The sequence below is a fragment of the Pleurodeles waltl genome, chromosome 4_1 (genome assembly GCF_031143425.1).
Source record: "Pleurodeles waltl isolate 20211129_DDA chromosome 4_1, aPleWal1.hap1.20221129, whole genome shotgun sequence".
Lineage (NCBI taxonomy): Eukaryota > Metazoa > Chordata > Amphibia > Caudata > Salamandridae > Pleurodeles > Pleurodeles waltl.
Window position 1 is genome coordinate 906,102,857 of NC_090442.1, and position 22,584 is coordinate 906,125,440.

Genomic DNA, 22,584 nt, shown 5'->3' on the forward strand with positions numbered 1-22,584 from the left:
GAGCTCTTGGCAACAAAAGTAGGACAGTCATTTGATACAAGTGCACAACGCCCAACACTTCCCAAACACATCACAGTATAAAAATACAGTGTCCCAATCACACACAAAAAACTTAATGGTCTCTTACCAACACACCATGACAGTGCACAGTGGAGTGCTTCATGGACCCAAACAGTAAAATAATATAATACAATTTGCTTCCAAAAACCCATTTTTACTATCCAAAAACAGAACCTACATTTGAAACATCAGATCATCGGAGCTGTTCTGTTCTGTTCTGCATGGGCACAGCAAAATGTAGCAGTTTCCATTTGCGTCATCAAATACAAGCTATAACTATTTTGTCTTCATTTTTTAAAGTCAACCTCTTTTAAATCCCGTGCAAGATTTACATAGAGTTTTACGAAGTCTAAGTTAATTGCGAAAAAGTTAGCCTTTGTATTTCATTTTATAATAATCTTACTGCCCGGGTGTAAAGGTGTAATCAAACAATTAATTGAATCAAATCCTTTCATGTAAGATCTATTTTCCTAAATAAAGGTCGTAAATACAAATTATTTATGAAACCATATATTTTCCCTCAAAGGTGCTCTCAGCTATGTAAAATGATCAAGGGCAGAATGTAGGTATAGACAAGCATTTTTCACCCAACCTCCTTTGTTTAAATGAAGTGTAATTAACTTCATTTTGAACACATTATTTTTGATGGAATTATATACTCTTCCTATTTTGTGAAATTATTGCACACTGCTGCTTTGTTTACTATTTTTCCTCTGTGAATATCTATTTCTACATATCCTTCTTATTCCTCCGATGTTCCATGACACTTTTGTTAATTCATTGTTCAAACCTGGTTTGCTTTCAGGGAACATGTTCTGAAAGTACAAATCACACCCTGACTTCAGTGCTCGGGCTATCTACTGCCAGTAACTTTCTCTATGTGCTGTTCCTTTGTAATACATTTCTCTTACCCTGTGGAGAAGTTATCATCATTGTCTAATTGTTCTGTTTAATTGCTGTACTTTGAGATTATTCGCTCATACATTTTCATTGCCCCCTCTGGCTCCTTCAAACATATTAAACACCTTAATGATGCACGAATAATTCAGATTAAAATTACAGTATTATTGCAAGGTGTGAGCATCAACTTTTTAATTTAAAAATAGCTGTGGGATTGTCACTAAATAGTTGAGGCCTACTTCTATTCCACGTTCTACATACATTATTACTTTCATTCCCATTGGTTCATATGACTATCCCAGATTGGCTACTTCAGGAATTTGGAGAATCTGAAGAGACTGATGTAACCTAGGCGGCAACTAATATAAACTCATATAGAAGTCCTTAATAAGCTTTTGCGCATTAATGTGCAGAACAGTTTTTTACCACCAAATGGTGTCATTTATAGTGTTTGTGGTGCTGGACATGTTTGTAAAACCCTCTTTAGAGTAAATGGCTCTTCCTTTGCAAGTTATAGGTTCTAAAGACTGAAAGCCATTACAATGGTCATTCCTCACCCTCTAGTTTCAGCCACCGCATACACCCTAAATTACACAGCCTTGTTACCTGAGAAGAGGTGACACTGGGAGACTGCAGTACAATAGAAACTGTGGTCATTGTGGCAGTTTATACTTCAAGGTGGTGGCCAGCAAGCTCCGATTTTTTGATCATATCACTGTGGCGCACACACACACACACCCTAGTCACCACACCAGAAACAAATTAGCATCGTGGGAAAGTCTTATAAAACAGGTCCAGCCACTACAGTTCAAGATGCGACATGCTAGAGTGCTCCTGCTTCCCACACCTGTTCCTCCTTTCATGCCTTGACTGCTGATGTACTTAGACCTTTTACTATCTCTACTGCAGTTCCCGCCTTCCTCTCCATCATCTTTCTACTTGTTCATCCACCTCTACATCTTTGTATCATTCTCCTGTCCCCTCCTGTTTTCAATTAATTCATGGTTCACTAACATTTGAGAAACTTGCTCTGATTTAATCCACTCACTTATTCTTGTGTCACATTCTTATCATTCTACAGAGGGATTGATCACCATTACTCTGAAACTGCTGCTGGAGACTATGGGGGTCATTCTGACCCCCGCGGGCGGCAGAAGCCGCCCGCCTGGCGGGAACCGCCAGAAGACCGTACCGCGTTAAAAAGACCGCGGCGGTCATTCTGACTTTCCCGCTGGGCTGGCGGGTGACCGCCAAAAGGCAGCCCGCCCGCCCAGCGGGAAAGCCCCAGCAACGAGGAAGCCGGCTCCGAATGGAGCCGGCGGAGTTGCTGGTGTGCGACGGGTGCAGTTGCACCCGTCGCGATTTTCAGTGTCTGCCAAGCAGACACTGAAAATCTTAATGGGGCCCTGTTAGGGGGCCCCACGACACCCGTTCCCGCCATCCTGTTTCTGGCGGTGAAAACCGCCAGAAACAGGATGGCGGGAAGGGGGTCGGAATCCCCATGGCGGCGCTGCTTGGAGGATTCCCTGGGGCAGCGGGAAACCGGCGGGAAACCGGCGGGAAACCGGCGGGAAACCGCCGGTTTCCCTTTTCTGACCGCGGCTTTACCACCGCGGTCAGAATGGCCCCAGAAGCACCGCCAGCCTGTTGACGGTGCCTGTTGACGGTGCTTCCGCGGTCGTTGGCCCTGGCGGCCAGTGGCATGGGCACTGCAGGGGCCCCCAGGGGCCCCACGACACCCATTCCCGCCATCCTGTTTCTGGCGGTGAAAACCGCCAGAAACAGGATGGCGGGAAGGGGGTCGGAATCCCCATGGCGGCGCTGCTTGCAGCTGCTTGCAGCGCCGCCATGGAGGATTCCCTGGGGCAGCGGGAAACCGGCGGGAAACCGGCGGAAAACCGCCGGTTTCCCTTTTCTGACCGCGGCTTTACCACCGCGGTCAGAATGGCCCCAGAAGCACCGCCAGCCTGTTGACGGTGCTTCCGCGGTCGTTGGCCCTGGCAGTCCATGACCGCCAGGGTCAGAATGACCCCCTATATATTTTACTTTATACTGGATCATTTGGGGAATCTGAAATGTCAGTGAGGGTCAATTATAGACAATATACACTCACACTGGACCATAAGGATATCTTATTAATGAATGTTTATGTCTTGTTTCAGCTCTCCTTGTATTACTGTTATCTGTGCTTTTATCCCTAGGGCTGAGCCTTATCTCTTGGTAAGTGGTGGTTCGCCTTCATATCCGCTCCTGCAGGGACATCTATTTCCAGCTTTCAGAACAGAATATTGGTACACCGTGAAAAGAACCATACTTTTTCTGTGGTCCCCCAATTATATTCTATTTTTTGTAATATAAATATCTGGTTTAATAACTTTGTTGTAGTTGGAATTGTTAAGCAGACACTACATCTTTATGGTCTATCCTAAAAGTGAAAACTGATTTTTGTGTTTTATTTTCCTTATTTTATACTTTGATATGTCAGCTGTAAATCTGAACACATATGTCATGAGCCCACCAGGTCCATAATGACTCCCAATATTTCAGGCATTTCACAATTCAGACTGGAAGAAATGTCATTGTCTGCACAGGAATATGAATTATTGTGCCAACCCACATTTGATGCCATTAGAATATTATGCATTAATATAACTATTTCTGCCCAAACATCCAATTCCAATAAAACTCCTGCTTCCTCTGGTGAGATTTTCATTAGCCTTGGCCACTGTCATATTCAGTACCTATGGGGTAAATGAGGACACATGCAGGTTGCATACCTAACAATGCACAATCATGTTAGTAGCCTTGATGCATTGGATTGTTGCTGTAAAATGCATAGTACTAATTACAGCCAAAACTGATTCCGCATAATTTTTATACTATCTGTTAAATTACCCATAATCATTATATCACCAATCAACTCTAAAAAATATGATCTCATCAATTATGTTACAGATCACCAGTGAAAAAAGTCTATTTCCCAAATATTCATTGTAATCCATTCCAAATTTGAAAATAAAAAATAAAATCTTGAATTGCATTTCCATAAAGGATTTCAGTGTGACAAATGTAAACATTCTATTACTCATTTGAGCTTCCGACTACATTGCTACATATACAACTGTTATACCACTAAGCTTAAACTTTATGTCAATCACACTTCTTAACTACAAGGTATCAATGTCTACTATGGTTTCATTAAGTGGGGAAGCACTCAACCATCCCTATGTTGTGATTGAATTACTTTTTTCCATTGTTAAATAGATGGCTTAATATTTCTGAAAAAAATACTGTGTCTCGTTTATGCTATAACAAGATACTCCAACGGGCGCAAGTTGGAATATAGATAAGGCCCATGTTAAAATTACAATTTTAACAAGGCTCTGATGCCAAAAAATTCACATCTAGTCTACCATAAATGTTTTCAACCCTGGTACTTCAACTCAATACTTTGGAGAGTTCCAAATAAAACAATTTGCAAATAGAAAGTAACAGGTACAGTAATTATAAACAATCATATCAACATGAGACTAGGCTAATCATTACTGGCCAGCGAGTTTATGAATGGGTAATAAAGGAAGCAACTGGGTGCACACATGCGTGGTTCTACTTTGAATATTAAAATGGAACAGTCAGATTTGATTTGATATCCCTATTGCACTGGCTTATTCTGTATAGCTTGAAGGGTGATTACAAATATCGCACTTAAACCTGAAATGTTTCGCAGAAGCCTGGAGAAATCTCCACTCCACCTGATCGAGCATCTGTTTAGAACACTTCTGTCATGTCCACAGTCGCTAATAAGTGATTAGCATTGATTAGAAAGAGTTGTCAAATGGTTCCCACCTATGAATCATCCACCAGAAGAAAGTCTATTCAAGGGTAACTTTGATCAGCAGACTAGTCTTCTACTGTGTTCAGACAACGTTGCTCTTCACTCAGTCCAAGATCTAATTAGTCAATTTTGTGAACATGTTTTCACTGTTTAGACTTTTGTGGACCAACTTGAACATATATAATTCCTGAGTATTTTTAGTGAAGAACAATTATATACATGCATCCGGGTTCTTTTCGCATCTTTTATATTTTAGAGGACTGTACTTAATTCCATCTTATGGCATACAGTTTGTTGACCAATATGTTTGAATTTGCCAGTAGCACTTACTGCTCTAAATTCTATGTTTATTTACAGTTAGTATTTACTTGTCACACAAGACCTTCTGATACATAAATCTAGGTGCACCAACCAAGTGCCCTGACACGTGGCACTCAAAGTTGAGAAAGAATGAGTGGCTGTGGTTGCTCACCCCAAACCTCCCAGTGCACTCCTTTGCATCAATTATTTTTTACAATTTACCAGTCATTTTCAGTACACAGTATTCCATTCTTTCCGTAGGTCCTTTTGTAATTCAAAATTCAAAATTCATCAAACTATATCAATTCCTTTGTTTAGCAGGCTTTTGTTGTTTTCAAGGATAATCCTCCCAAATATTATTAATGCAGGTTAATGCTCAGATAAACTACTCACATTTCCCAATGCACCTGATACAAAACTGCTCTTCTTCAGGAGACGTTAATCATTTGTAATTTTAAAATCTCGTATTCAGGCAGACTGTCTTTTCTATAGCAATAGCAACTAACTATACACCAGCCACGGTTTTACACACATGTCGCTTTTGAGTCCAGATGAATGTTATTGAAAAAACTACTCAAAGTGAAATGTCAGGTTCCCAACTGTCACCAGTTAGTCCCTCCATCCTTCACCCATTTTTGCCATCTGTATGCAAAACACCATGTAATTCACCAGTATGTGGAGAAAAATTATGTGCCAATCAGACAATTGTACTCATCATAGTGGTTTCACAAAGGAAGATAACTCGAATTCCTACAACAGCAAAAACCGTTGTTACCATTTTTTGTCAATCAGAACAAACAGCCACAAATGTTCCCTTCTCAAATATAACTCATCGCTTGAGCACGAACCGCTACAAGTATATCTTCCAACTCAGAAGATCCACCCCATAAACTATACTGTGTTGTTGCTGCTGGTGTCTTCATCTCATCCCAATGCAAACAAGTCACAGTCGAAATTGTATACCTTACTCAATTAGCGTTTTGTGTCATGCAAGTCATGTGGACCATCTATCTCTGAGAGTTCTCTTTACCCCAGGGCAATTCTTAACAAGCATTTGCGATGCAACGGGTCTCGCGTTTGCTCATGTTAGAGCCGATTGCGTTGTAAACTCCTAACCCGACTTTTCACCTATCGGGCAAAAGTGCATTTATGTACGTAACCCAAAAAAGTGAAATTAACTATGTAAAGCGCTCAACTTCTGCCAAGCGAGATCACGCTCGTAAATTAGAGAAAAAGAAGTCCACGAGCCCAATGGAAAACAGCAAGCCTCGCATGTTTTCTGTAGTTGGTCGCTGCGCTCGAGGAGGGCTAGCCACCGGAAAAGGCATGACGTGTGCATGCCTTCGACTAATGAAAGTAAGCAGATTTTATTAGGCAATCCCACGAACCAATAAAAAACACTGACGTGACGTTGACAGGGCTCCGAGCCCTTTTCTAAACACTAAAGCGTCCCGCTGCAATACGCATGCGCGAGCGCATGCAACGCAGACTCGACCCTAAACAACATAGTGTAGAAGAAACAATTTAACTTATCTGCTTTTTATGTTCGTACGGCCATATACCGAATGTTTTGACATGAAATGAAGCATGATGGCACAGCAAATTTGTACAAATACTACCTCTTTTCAAAATGACTACTGCTCATTAAGTGGCGTTTCTATTCTTAACTTCATCAATGTATTCATTCTCAAAACTGGGTATTCACAAATTTAATTAGTGAATGTCCCAAAATAAACTGTTCTTCATAAAAAAAAGGGATTCTCAGAAGTTGTCTTTAAATAAATCAGGATATATTAACTTTTCTTAATAAAATATTTTTCTGCTATTCAGGTTGTACCAGCTTGGAAGGGTCCCCAGTGAATTTCTCATACTGTCCATGTTAACGAAAAGCCAGCATTCATAGCACCATGGTTCTAATTCAGAAAAATAGTACTTGACTTGCAATTATTCATCCCATACACCCAAATTCATTTGAAACCATTTTTAAAAACGAACCCATATCATTGTTTGAACAGTCTATTCCTGCAACGAAAAGCAAACATTGAAACAATTGCAGCACCATCTCTATTAACCCCCATTGTGAATAGAATTCTGTGGGCTTCAGATAAAGCATGCAATATTATTTCTGTCATCTAGGCACACTGGTTGCAACATGTTAAGTATATGTGTCAACTAATATTCCCAGTGTGGTAAATGTGTTTCCTACATCACCACCTCTTGCGGTACCTGTTTCAAAATCTGAAATATCAATTGTTTGCAGTTGTGGCCATATTTATCCCAATTAATGGCCACTGTCGACTTCATGTTAAAAACACCTTGAGGCTTGTGGATAAACTTGAGACCTACCCTGTGTGAAGGCCAGAAGTGATCCACAGACAAGCGGGATGCTAATTTTAACAAATGCTTGTTTGATATGCTCATCACAGCCGCAGCAGAGTTAAGGAGAGTACTGGAAAACCTTAAAAAATAAATTGCTACATTGAAAGAGGAAATACAAAGAGGTATTCCAAGAAAAAGGATCGACACTATTTATATGATATCTACAAGACTAATATTGAAAAGAAACACAAGAGGGGAAATTGAATACATTTAAAAGAGATACTCAGGACTATAAGCTTGACTATAGGCTATAATAGAATACAAGTGAAAGTCAGCCTATAACGGGCCAAGACACAAGTGGACAAGACACAAGTGGTGGAACCATAGGAAACAACTTGCAGTTAAAATGCATTGACTAGTTGTATACTTATATGGTGTATTGGAACTTAGTTATAAATAGCAAGCTGTACCTTCTGAAAAATAGATAGAATATATTGTTGCCATTCAGTAAGAGAGTGGACTGACTGGTGTAGGGTAAAAGTCAACAGACACATACGTTTTGTTGACCCAATGCTCCTATTTTTTAACTGTTTTGCATTTAAGGTGACCGTCTCCATCTATGTCTTTACAGACACTGTTAATAATCCTGGGCTTTTGTGTGAGGGTGTTGCACCTTCTGGGTGTTGTATACTTGCATTGATTCCATTGAACTACTTATTTTAATTCAAATAATTAGGCCAACATAACTGAAACTGATGATTTGTAGGTGACAATTCCAAGGCTGAAGTTAGTGTAGTAATGACCTGAACGGAAGTGGTCATTCTGTTTACACCAGCTCATGGTAACCTGCATAACCCAGTACCTCTTGCAGGGTTACCCTTTCAGTTGGGCCAAGCTGCCAGGAAGGTCAATATTTTAAATAGCCTTTTGCCAACCTATATGAGTGAATACTTGTGTTTTACCATTATGGACACCTTAGGCGACCAGCGGCATAGAATCCTTTACATTCTATTCTGCCTATATGGCCATTCACTGTCTTATACCTACTTACTTCAACGAAATGGACTTTGCTACATTTAAAGTATTTGAAATAAAATATTTGAGAAATTGACTGAATGGTTCCATTTTGGAATGTTTACAAATTATATAACAGTCTAGTGTTTTCCACAGAATTCAGAAGCATTTTCATGGAAAATGCATAGCTGCATCGTAAGTATGATGTGATATTTACTGGAATCCAGCTACACGCATGTTATGAAGATATTCATTCCTGAGTGCACATGGCATGAACAAATGACTGATGTAATCATTTAAACATCGTAAGAAGTAAAATCACTAGCTCCTAGAGTACTTCCAGCATGTTCATTCTTTCAGAACGAATTAACATGCAGGAATAAGTATTGGAATGTTGCAATTCCCGCACTGATAACTCAGAGAGTTAATACTTAGCAGCTGAATGGATCCTGGTATGCATCACAGATCACAGGTAGACCAGAGAAAACGAGTTCAGTCTAACTCCAAAAACAGAGCTGGCAAGCTGTTCTAAATCTGAAGGCTCTGCAATCTTTTAACACATTTGTGGCAGTAGGAACTTCTCAGTGAGCTTGAATAAACAACAGATTGCAAGGTAACAGCTGTTCAGCTCTTGCACTAAAGTTAGTCAAAGGAATCAGTGACAGTTTAATAAGTGTTTGCACAATATATGTTGTAATATACAAGAACTGAAAACAGATGTGACAAATGTAACTATATAGATAGAAAAAATAATCATGTCTAAAAGTCAGTAAAATAACAATCCAATTCAGGAATCTGTTTACCGAAAGCTCATTGATTTGAATCGTATCATAATCGGTTACATTGCCCATCTTAATCGTCCTTGCTTTATTAATTTTCAAGGGATGAAAAGCCGAGCCACCAGTGCCTTTATATGAATCTGTGACCTGTTGGTTGTAAAGAGATATCTACGGCATTTGTGTAAACCTGAGTAAAATAGTAACTTGAGGGCTTTTCTTTAGACAAACTTCTCTGTTTGCAACAGACAGTTGAGGTCACTGTACTATCATTCTGTGAATGGAACCTGTAAGCGCCCAGTTATACTTAGTTTATTGAAGGAGGCACCTAAACCCACAGAGCTGTAGCAGAGCACTGTTGGTCTGTCACCTAAAAGTTACACCACCTCTAAAACTGTCTCATGTCAACTACCTCATGCAGCCCTTGTTTCTTTCCATTGTAACACTCGCAGACGTGCATTTTTAGGGAAATAACAACAAGCACTGACAATTGTAAGGAATAAAATACTCTGTTATTGCTTCATGCCTCAAACGGGACAACTTTACAGTGCTGATTCTATACAGCACTCAGCAGCTAGTACCCTAAAATACTGAGATGCCTTAAAGGAATTTGGTGTGTCACCTACAGTTTGCACATCGATCTATGTATCATAAACACGAACAGGCTGTGACATGCTACTGTACCATGTATTGTGCTCTTTTGCCTTATATGCCCCTTTGGCAACGCACAACAACCTTCTGCAACACCAACACCGCTTTATCTGCCCATGCAGTCTCCCCACTTTACCCCCTTTGTGGCTTCTTTTTGAACCCCATTCTTTTTATAGATCTGGGGTATACTTGAAACGCACCTACGGATCAATCGAATGTAACACCAAGTTCAATGAAGACTCACAGGTCAGTTTTGGAAATGTCTGCCTAGACGAAAATGGTAGGATTCTAACAGGGCTGACGGAAACCTTTATCCTTTCAAGGTTTGCACTGATGATAGCAACACTAATTTGCAATAGTATAAAACTACAAACACAGTGGGTGGGGTATTCGTTCTACATGAAATACGTTTAATGTATTCTTGTAAGAAAGGTTTGCATGAAAGGTTGATCGTGTATCTTTCAAACCCTCCAATAACCGAGAACCCCATGTGTTTAGTGCAGGAGAGGAAGCACCCTCCATATTTTCATACCTATTATATGGTGTCAAACGAGATAAGCTACAGATCCAAAACGATGAGGAATTCACAAAACTAGGGAACATTTTGTATATCATATTAAATACATTCAAAAAGATACATTACGTTCTCCCAGGTTTTATACCTGCATTTGGAATACATTTTGATATTTTGGGAGTCCTGCAAGTTAACAACTGTCATTAAGAACCAATATTTGCTCATGTGGACTTTCCATGTTGAAAATTGTTATATCTGTAGAGAAATGCCTTTAGAAAGACCTTAATGAGATTTCTTGGTGGTCCTTACCAGCTCTCACCTGGAATCACTGACATCTGCCCTTTTAAAGAAATCATTTCATGCATGTCTCCATTACGTGAACTGCTATCCAGAATGTTTGTGAGTATAAACAACACTAAATGTTTGCTTGTGTATTCATGTCCATTACATGTTATCCATGTAACACTCCTTTTTTCCAGTCTCTAAGAACAGACTTATGAAGGTTAACAATCTTCTTTGTTGGTGAATTTAACGTCATCCTTACTGCACTTCATAAGTCTAACTTTGCATTCTAAACTGCGTGTCCAATTTTAAATTCCACAACCCGATTTACAGAATTAGAATGTAGAATTTAGAATCACAAATGTCATTTATTGCACATGTAGGATGCACTTGTAGCTGCAAACACTCCTGTGAATTGGGCACATTGTCAGTCAATAAGCACTTACCATAAATTCTCTACTGGATTTAGACCTCCATGGAATGAAATGCTTAAGGTGATGATTAAAATGTCAGACATGCTGCATTACACCAATCATGAGAGCTGAAGATTTGCTTGATTTGGGTACTCATTGTGAGTGTCCTGCTAAATTTGATGGACCTAGTGACAACAGTTACTCCTAGGACGTATGGTAGTGGTAACACTCAATGATATTCAACCTAAATGTTCAATATGCTTTAAGCAAGCAAAATCTCTGGGTTGGAACACTGGCTTAAGCATGGTAAATCTGGCTTCCTCATGTTATTCCCTATAAATGTGTAGCCTCCATAAATTCCTCCGAGTTTGGCGAAAAGAATGACAAGAGTTGTGAATTGGTGTGTTAGAGGAGGTGTATATTTGGGACAGAATGTGAAAGATTCTGTGAGGTCCATGTTATGGGCTTATTGCAACACCTTGCATAGTGACACTGGAGCCTCACCTTTCATGGTGCTTAGATATAGAGTTGCACATGATATGTTTGGTCCAAACTGGTTAAGCATGTTTAATGGCAGAATGGAGGTTTTGAGCAAGCTTGAGCCGAACAGTATCCAATGCGGTAGGAGGGAAGGAGTTTAAGGAACCAGAGGATGAGTAAGAAGAGTATTTTTGATGTGCTCAAGGAAGTTAGGAGGTGAGACTTAATGAAAGGAGATTTTGTGTGAGTGAAGTTACCAAAGCCAAAAATCAGCGTGCAGAGCTTAAAATATGGTCCAGTCTGCAAAGTAGAAGAAGTGAGTGAGAATGCGTATTCAGTGAAGTTGATGAGTGGACAGTGGTGGAAAAGTAACTGTGTTGTTAAGATTGAGAGGAATGGTTGTGAGAACAAGAGTGGTTCTGGTTTGTGTGAGAACAGGCCCAGTTCTAGTTATCATGGCAAAGAGAAGCCTGGAATAATGAAGTATAAACAAGTGCACCCTTGGATAATAATGTTAAGAAGCATGAGAAACAACTTTGTTCTCTGAGTTTCGAGCTAAGCAGATGCACCTGGGCCATTTTTAATGAATGTATTATGTCTTAACTATAAAGTTCTTATTGTGTATGTGCTTTCACCTGTAATTACAGGTGGCTCTTACACTTTTTTCGTTTTTACTGTGCAGTTTTTTGCCAGTGTGAAATGCTCCAGGTGTATTTCATTTTCACTATGGTTAATATTTATTGCTTCATTTTCTTTTTAGTCTTTTCTCTTTCTGTAAAATAGAGGAAGGAGGTGTATTGTATCCAATCCTAATTTCGTTGTGTGGCACTGGTTAGCTATGATAGTTCTAGAGTGTTAGACTGGTGTAAGGTTAAGGCATGCTAGAGCCATGGAGTGCAGTGTAGATGGGCTGGAGGATGTACTAGTTGTCATTCTCTTTATTCCTAATGTCATACCATGCCATTATCACTATGCCTGTATTACTAAATTAAAAGTTCTGAGGGTTTATTACTAATTCTGCTGCTGTCTGCATGTCACTGTTGCCTTGTGCAACCATCACGATTTAATAACATTACCCACAAAAACTGAACATTACAACTCTTTTGTCAAGTTCACATTTAGTGGTTACTAACAGTCCAAATCAACTGTATTGTCTATTTGGTTTTTGAACAAGATCTCAATGGTTCACAATAGAACAAGCTGTAGGAAGTAAACCACGTTTCTCACTGTCATTTTGTTTAAACCCAAACATTGCCTAGTGTTAGTCAAACTCAAAAGCAATTTCCAAGTTTTGAATAGACAGATATATAGTGTTATTTTATTTTATGGCTAAATTAGATTCATGTGTCTCATAAATTCACAAGATCGCTCGCAACCAAAATGAAACAAAAGTCATTTTTTTTCTGTTGAGTCAATTCTTTTCATTTATCATGGCTCAATTTAATTTATGTTGATCTGTCACAGATTAACACCACATCAGATCATGATAAATATCCAGAGGATAAATCAAAAAGCTTAAAGAATTTCAAAATACTTCTTACTCCTTTATTGATATGGAAAATGATGGTATGCAATATGCCTACTAAGCTTAAAGAATTCTTAATATTTATTTATATGGAAAATGATGATGTGAAATATGTCTAATGCTCAAGTGCAACGCACTTTAAAGAGGTTACAGGTAAACAAATTAAGGGTATGTATAAAAACGCAAGCATCTGGTATTTTGAATTGCACGCAACACTACATTTTTACACTTACATTTTTCAATTTTGGCATTCTGAATTGCTTACAATATACTCTGTCATCTATAGATTCATTTAACTTTATTCCCTGTATATTAAGTTTATTTATGTGAATTGCTTTGATGGTGGCAATAAGTGGAACGTTAGTTTAGCTTCTTCCATTTTCCAAGAGGATGTAGAGACAATCCTTGGTGAAACTTCTAGTTCATCAGTGACAAGTTTCTGGAAGAACACTGAAAAGCATATAGGCCTGATTCACACTTGTAACTGCTGAATTAGAATATCACTTCCAATTACTAAATCTTTTTAGGCTGCTGTTCAGTTCATTAGTAACCGATACACTAGTGATCTGATTGCTAAGGTCACTCTAATGCAGAGAAATCTAGCGGTGGCCTGAAATGAATGACTTGCACATTGTGACTGCTTAAAACAGTCTTGGACCAGTAACAGACCTCCGGATACAGGAAGGTATTTGCACACTAAAATAGGGGAGCAACAATAGAGTCAACAAAAATAAAGAGAATCAGAAATGCAAAGGCCTGTTGCTGCTGAATATGTAACCGCTACACCATTATTGTCAAGTCAGTGACATCTACAACTTTGGCTCCAAGAAGGTATTCCACTAGTCCAGCCACTTGTTCAAAAGCAGGCCTTTGAGGTAAATGAACATCTGCTCTTTCTCAATTATCAACGACACAACATGTTTAGATTACAACCAAAATAGCCCAAAACATTATCTTGCATTGGGAGGTGAAATATGGTTTCACTCTCTTAGAACTAATGTAACTCGTAACTTCACCACTGAAAAGGAGAAACATACTTCAATACATCAAACTTGTACTAAGAACTTGGCCAATTTTTAAACAATTAGCATAACACTTGAGGGAAGAAATTGGACTAATAGGGACAGGAAATGTGTCCTTCTGTCCTGTCAGACATAGTTATTTTGCCAAAAAAATCTAGAGAGGAATTTAGTAAGTGACATTTTATTATATCACGCAATAAGTATATTTAAGAAGACTTAAGAAGTGGATTTCCTGCCCATTTAGTCAGAAGTTCCCTGCTCTCCCGTAATCGTAAATCCATTTCTTGATCACATAGTGACCATTCCACAGTGATTGTATATCTTCTCTTTTGTAATCGGTTGGCACACTACTAGTGGTGCTAGCACAATAAAGCTATAATTAATTTTGCATGCGCCTAAAGTTAACAGCATTATTTAGTCACAGAAACTAAAAACATTTTTCCAAGTAGACAATAAACCAAAAGGAGACGTTGATAAAGTGCAGAAAGTACTGGGAACAATATGATCCATTTCAGCGCTCCTGGCCACATAATTATTTATATTATATTTTTTTAATGAGTTCATCCACATTTTCTGGGAGTGGGCATATGTGGCTGCAATTTCAATCTAATTTTCCTAGATGGAGAAGAAAGGTCAGTGTCCTTGTAATTAGCTGGACTACCTTAAAATGATCGACTTCTTGTAGGTATTTAGGGGCATATTTATACTCCGTTTGCGCCGGAATTGCGTCGTTTTTTTTGACGCAATTTCGATGCAAAACTAACTCCATATTTATACTTTGGCGTTAGACGCGTCTAGCGCCAAAGTCCATGGAGTTAGCGTCATTTTTTTGCGTGGACACCTACTTTGCGTTAATGAGATGCAAGGTAGGCGTTCCCGTCTAAAAAATCGACTCCGAGGCATGTGCGTCGGATTTATACTCCCGGGCAAAAATCACGCCCGGGAGTGGGCGGGTCAAAAAAAATTACGTACGGCCGCTTTTGCGCCGTTTTTTAGCGCCTGCAAAAGGCAGGCGTTAAGGGACCTGTGGGCTCTGAAGGAGCCCAGAGGTGCCCTCCCATGCCCCCAGGGACACCCCCTGTCACCCTTGCCCACCCCAGGAGGACACCCAAGGCTGGAGGGACCCATCCCAGGGACATTAAGGTAAGTTCAGGTAAGTATTCTTTTTATTTATTTTTGTGGCATAGGGGGGCCTGATTTGTGCCCCCCTATATGCCACTATGCCCAATGACCATGTCCAGGGGACAGAAGTCCCCTGGGCATGGCCATTGGGCAAGGGGGCATGACTCCTGTCTTTGCTAAGACAGGAGTCATTTCTATGGGGGTTGGGAGTGAAAAAAAAATGGCGCAAATCGGGTTGAGGCGCAAAAATTGCCTCAACCTGACTTGCCCCATTTCTTGACGCCCAAGCTCCATTTTCCCCTACTGCCTGGTGTACGTTGTTTTTTTTAACGCACACCAGACGGCGCCGGCGGCTAACGCCGGCTAACGTCATTCAATAAATACAGCGCCCGCATGGCGCTTCAGAATGGCGTTAGCCGGCGCTAATTTTTTTGACGCAAAACTGCGTTAGCGAAGTTTTGCGTCAAAAAGTATAAATATGGGCCTTAACATTTTTCAGACCATTCAAATACACTGACCAATATCATAGAATCAAAATAAAAGGTGCAGATGAAAAAGGATTATGGTCCATCTGTAGAAACTTACACCTTTATTCAATTGAACAAAAGCAATTAAAAACATCAAAGTAAACACACAACTTCAGTTCAACAATCGGCTGCTGCTCATGTTTGGCTACATACATGACAGAAAGTGTATGTTAAGCTATTTAAAAAGTGAACTCCAGTCTGGAATGGATTATGCAAATAGCAGCAATACCCAGAAAAGCAATACTGTGCTTGAGCAATGAGATACCAGTTAATGAATGAGACATAATCCTATATACATTTTAATATATACCAGGGAAATGATATAAGGATTTTGAACATCTGAAGTCCAGTCTTTCCATTGAAGCGCTTGGGATACATGAGGAAATATGAACATAAACATTTTTAAGAAAACAAAAACTACATCCTTGTCATTTACTTCCATGTCAACTTTTCTTAAAGATGCACTTTTATTAACCTTTGAATAAAGGTTTTTGCAAACATATGTGCTCGGTTTTATGAGGCTCAAACTGCACAGGTTGCATTACTCAACTTCCTTCGATGATGTTTCTTTTCAAATGAGCGTCTCTTCAGTTTACATATTCTGTGCTTCGCCCGATAAAAGGTGACTGTCTCATCAATGGCCCTAAAGAGCTGCTGCAGCTGTTGATTCCCTTCTCAATCATCTTCCTAAAGTCATCTGGTGGCTTGTTTGGTACAATATAGGAAACGAAAAGAGACGCAGAGCAGTGCACATAGCTATATCTACGACGTTCGATTTACAACATTCGAGCTCATTTTATTCAAAATCGAAAGCCCATTTTCCAGACTTATCTAGGAGATAATGAAAGTCCCACCCGGCGGTCAGAGACTACCTGCGGTCTCTACATAACATTTTCAGCCAATAAGTAAATCATGTTCCTGGCTCATGGTTATCTGTAGTACCGCCTCCACCATAAACCCAACAGCATGCCAACTTGTTTTTATTGACATTAGAGCAGCAACCAAAAATAACTGATCATGGCCGGATTATATCCATTCAGATACATGTGTTCAGACTGGAGGCGCAACACCAAGGGGCCACGTGAGTTCATCCAGACAATTCACCAGTCACAAAGTGGATACCATCTTGTCACTGAATCATCACTTATTGTGTCCGAAACACTGTTCGATGCTGTTGGGTATTTGGCATATCTATTTTATCATATATAAGCGTGTAATGGAACCCTACAGTGTATGTCAATCAGCATGAGAGTTTGTGTATATTGGTTATATATAGCACCTCATATTAAACAGAGAGAACAAAAAGTGGCAGGTCAAGTGACGTCCTCATACAAATTACACAAGTTTGTAAAATATGGGATTCATAAACAACAGGCTTACCTTAAAAAGTCTTAATATGTTTGCGACCATTATCGACACAGAACTGGATGCTGCCCCAATCACACCCGAGATCTTGTCCGGCTTTGTGAAGATGGGTGGATCCCCATTAGCACATCGTACATCCGAAGCATCCTTCTCTATCAAGGCTTGTACAAACGTGAGGGACTGCTCCAGCGCATACGTGTCCCTGGAACAGGTGTCCAAGATGCGCACACCTAAGGTGATATTGGTGAGCAAATCGGGGTCTTTATTAATTTGATCTATGGCAAACATCATGGCCTCCAGCCTATGAATGCCCTTCTCCTTTTTGAGGTCTCCACAAGGCACTCCTCGCTCCCCTCTTGAGTGGACTGGAAAGAGTCCTCCCAAGATGATGTCTCCTTCCAGTCGAATGGAGTGTGCATATTCCTGGCAGTGGGCACGCTGCAGCATGATGAAGACCCAGTAGAATTTGATGAGCAGGGAAAAACAAGGTCTGGAGACCAATTCTTTTTCTTGGCATCCCATTTTTTATAATGAAGTAGTCACAATCCCAGGTCCGAAGTATTTTGTTGTCAAAGTTGCAGGTGGACCATTTGAAGGCGCAGTTTTTGGGGATTACCATCAGTACCCCAGGAGTTACAAAAATAGGAAGAGTTGCATCTTAAAGTCAAGGTCAAGAAGAATTGGAGTCACGCCACTTCCATTATTAATTTCATTTCTGCCATGATGTCACAAATTGGAGTTGGAAATTCTTCGATTCTTGGTTTTCGTGATAATCAAAAAATCACGTCTTCCTTCGGCGAAGATTTATTCCTGAAAGTCAGTGCAGAGATAGAAATTAGTTTATGTACTATATACAGCTTCAACCCATAGAGTTCACACACCTGCATCCTGGCTACACTGCCTTATTGCTAGCCTGTTTTTTTCATTCCAAGCACCGCTCCCTGGCCTGTTGTGAAGTGGAACACCTGGCTGAACCGCACTAAAAAGAGAGAGATTGATTGCACCAGCTGAGTACCAGCAGCTCTCAGGTAACAAAAGATACAGTACACTGGAGCTCACTCGGAAAGAAAATGGCTACCTCTCGTGCATATAAATAAGACTGAGGCACAGCTACTGCTCGCCTCTGTACATATTCTATGGAAGTGCCTATAATGGATTTTGTACACACTTTTACACATGAGCTAAACGCTTGATGGAAAACTGAGCACCGAGATGATGAAAGGTATTTGCTTGAAATGACTGCTTATGTGGCTTCAAACATTAATCATCACAGTGCCCTTAAATTCAACATCTGTTATTTCACTGTTGCCTTGGAGTTTTAGATTATACTGTCAGACCTGACTTCTCCCAGAATGTTAACAAACAAGAATTGTACAAGGTAATTCAAATCGTCCGACATACTCGGATACCTATGCTTTCACAATTAACTTTTGGTGGCAAAATGATGAAACACACTCCTGCAAGTGGGTCCATTTTTTGTTCGGTAGTCCCAGCCATTGGTGGCTTTTCAGCCAGCTGTACTTCAATTCGTATGCTTTTAAGTTCCAAAATGTAAAGTACTATTGTTTTAAGCGAAGGCTAAAAGGTCCTACAAAATATGGCAAGTGGCGACGTGGGTCCCATGAGTCAGGTAATTTAGTAAACAATGGCTCAACCAGGTCTCAGTTTACTGACCGAACTAAGCATCAACAAACCAACTCAAAGCAGTATAAGTCATAGACAGAAGTACATTGAAGGTTGGAAAAAGTTATACGTTTTCCAAAGAACAGTTTTATTAATGCTGTATTTTATTTAGAATTCAAGTAAATGTTAATTTGTAATTTTGTTGCGAGTATGGCTTTTAAAAAGGGCTGTGTGATGTTTCATACGTTTACCACTTAGCAGGGCAACTTCGTCCTTCATGAAGGCAGAAGGAGTTTTTAAAAGTTCAGCCAACTTCACCTGAATTGAGGCTTAGGCCATCCTGACCACAAATGTGGACTTTCAGCTACTTTACGTGACAATCAGGAACACCAAATACAAAAACACAAGGTGATGGATGGAATGCTTGAATTAATCTCAGCCACTGGCAATTGCGCAAGCTGCATCCCAATCCGTCATTTTTGTGCCCACCATGACACACCAGTTTGGACCCAGCCTTAAGCAAATCAGTCTGAACCCTTCTTTTCTTGAGCCAGGGCTTAACTGCCAGGCCTGGTCCTTCATGGACAGGAAGCAAGCATTCTACGTCCGGTTTCAGGATATCACCCTCATCAGCCAGGCTAGTTTGACTCCAGTGGGACCTATGTCTGGGCATACCTGGCACACTAAGGGCTACAAATGCAAAAACAACAAAATGATGAATGGAATCCTTGAATTAATCTCAGTCCCTGGCAGTCGCTCAGGCCACATCCCAATTCATTGTTTTTTTGCCCACCATGCCACCGCAGTTTGGATCCAGTCATATGCAAACCAATCTTGACCCCGCTCCCCATGGATACAGCTAACAAAACTAGGGCTTGAGGCAAAAGGGATTCGTTCTTCGCTAAGCCTGATCAGTGAAGAGAAAGCATTGACTGCCAAGTAGGTGCAATCTGCCCACGACACTGATTTCTGCCCTTAGCTCAGAGCATAAGTGAGTAACCACTCATCAGCAGTGCTCGAGTGCCCTGTGTCTATCAGATGTCATGACCCCCTATTAGACAAGGACTTACAGAGGTGTTAAATCTCAGTGCTTGGTTGCTAAATTGTGCCCCACTGCTTGTAGCACTAAACGGCTATCACATGGAGCTTGTTCTCTTCATTTATTGATTTTTTTACTTTTAAACTCTAGCAGGTTTCTTTACACTTAGGCACACGGCATAGGAGAGAGCTAGAAAACACGTGCATTTTCATTGAGGGCTCAACCAAAAAGAAAAAAAAAATCTCTAAAAGCAAGCAGTGGAAGAACAGAAGTCAGAAAATAGAGAGATGATATAAAGGCTATGCTCCAATGGAGGGGCACACACAAGTTCAACAGGTTGGGACAAGGAATGGCAGGTGATAATAAAGTTAACCAATGGTAAGCAACAGGTGGGGTGTAAAGCCTGAAAGCTCGTAGAAAGCCCACAATAGGTCTTTTGCAACCAAACAGCTTATACTGTCTGGTACGCTCAACCTAAAAACAACCACACACAATTTGTGACATGCAAGCATGGCTGGCCTTTGCTTCGCAAGCGCCATTGCCTAAACACAGTTCCAGTGTAAAATAAATCTTCCACCCTCTTCTTGTTTTGGGGGTTAGATTGCCACATACATTCTTTACTTTCCAAGCCTTTAGTGTAGAGCTGTTTAATGAACATGGCGCTGGCAGACTCCACAGTGTTTAAACATGCATTTGTTGTGAGACAGGTCAGATGAAGACTGCTGCGTAACTGGTAATGCAGACAGCTCCATGCCCCCCCTCACAGTATGTCAGTGCAATATGTCACCGCTCTCCCCCGCATGCAAGACTTCACAATCTCTCACATTTCTGCTTTATGCTCTTACTTAAAAATGCTTTACTTAACCAATGAGTGGGCATTAGGGGGCATATTTATGCTCCGTTTGCGCCGAATTTGCATCGATTTTTTTTACGCAAATTCGACCCAAAACTAACTCCATATTTATACTTTGGCGTTAGACGCGTCTAGCGCCAAAGTTCATGGAATTAGCGTCATTTTTTTGCGTGAACACCTTCCTTGCGTTAATGAGATGCAAGGTAGGCGTTCCCGTCTTAAAAAATGACTCCGATGCATATGCGTCGGATTTATACTCCCGGGCAAAAATGACGCCCGGGAGTGGGCGGGTCTAAAAAACCCGCATTTGCGCCGGATTTTAGCGCCTGGGTCAGGGCAGGCGTTAAGGGACCTGTGGGCTCAGAATGAGCCCAGAGGTGCCCTCCCCTGCCCCCAGGGGCACCCCTGCCACCTTTGCCCACCCCAGGAGGACACCCAAGGCTGGAGGGACCCACCCCAGGGACATTAAGGTAAGTCCAGGTAAGTATTTTTTTTTTTTTTTTGTGGCATAGGGGGGCCTGATTTGTGCCCCCCTACATGCCACTATGCCCAATGACCATGCCCAGGGGACATAAGTCCCCTGGGCATGGCCATTGGGCAAGGGGGCATGACTCCTGTCTTTGCTAAGACAGGAGTCATGTTAATGGCGTCTGGGCGCCCAAAAAAAATGGCGCAAATCGGGTTAAGACGATTTTTTTGCCTCAGCCTGACTTGCCCCATTTTTGGACGCCCAAACGCCATTTTGCCCTACGCCGGCGCTGCCTGGTGTACGTGGTTTTTTTTCACGCACACCAGGCAGCGCCGGTCGGCTAACGCCATTCAATAAATACGGCGCCCGCATGGCGCTTCAGAATGGCTTAGCCGGCGCAAATTTTTTTGGCGCAAAACTGCGTTAGCGCAGTTTTGCGTCAAAAAGTATAAATATGGCCCTAGATGTCTTTATTTCTTACTGTGATAGTACTAATGGTGGTTTCTTAGGTGTTGCATCTACGAGCATCTTCTCTACTATCTGTTGGACAGTTAAGGCTTCTCGCCAACGGTGAGCAAATGTCAGCCCAGTACTCCTGTCCTGACACCCTATTTACTCCTGCAGACTGGACTGTAGGACCTGCTTGCAGGCCAGTCTCTCAAACATACTGCGAGCTAGTGTGCTACCAGAGCAGATGGTATATTTGTTTAAACCTGGAAGGAACAGTGTTGCCTCTGAACATCTAACCTTTTCAAAAAATCAAACCAACCCTAAGTGCCTGGTAGGCGTAGTTTTTCTTCCATTGCTGTGGAGATCTGGAAGGAATCGCCTTTGGATTTGCACGAAACTCGTGAAAGCCCGTTGCAAAGATCTCGAATTGAATTTTCTTCTCCCTTCTTATCCCTGTATGATTTTCTGCCTCGAAAGCAATAAGACTTGATTGGATGCGCGGCTCCATAAATCACCGGCGCTGCGCAGATGCAGCCCGAGACAGCTAAAGTTTGATATAAAATAGAGCATGAGAAAATCCCAGTGAATGCTGCAGGTGCCGGGGGTGAGAATATTGCTCTGGTGGACGTGAAAGCAATCAGAGGCACGGAGACGGTTCCGTAGTATGCCCACTGGCCACCTCATTCTCAGCCAGTGTGTATGTGTGGGGCGGGGGGAGACTAATGACTTTCCCTCTATTTGGCGGGTCAATATTGTCTGAGCGTCATAAAGGCAGTCAGGGTAGCTCTGGGGGCTTGGCAGGCGAGAGGAGCGGAGCTTCAGAAGGAAGCAGGGCCGGCCAGTGGGAGGGAAATCAGGGCACAGGGCCCTGAAAGGATAACCCAGCCCCACGTGGCACTTGTTTCTGACCACAAATAGTGAATTCCATATAATGAGGTACGGGCGAGAGCCACACTAGAGGATTTTTCAATAACTTGAGCTATGTTACACTTCTTCAATGCATTGTGTAAAACCAGTTTAGTAAAATTCAGGTTTTCAAGTTTTA

General features: G+C 41.1%; 1 protein-coding gene across 2 annotated transcripts in view; it reads right to left on the bottom strand.

Annotated features, from left to right (window-relative positions):
• The window catches only part of GRM8 (glutamate metabotropic receptor 8), a 2,784,122-nt gene that overhangs the window by 2,672,181 nt on the left and 89,357 nt on the right, over positions 1 to 22,584 (bottom strand). For both annotated transcript variants that reach the window (XM_069229648.1, XM_069229650.1), the window contains exon 2: positions 17,121 to 17,915. In XM_069229648.1, coding sequence (XP_069085749.1) covers positions 17,121 to 17,627 — 507 coding nt within the window. In that variant the 5' untranslated portion in view covers positions 17,628 to 17,915. The remainder of the gene's footprint in view (positions 1 to 17,120; positions 17,916 to 22,584) is intronic.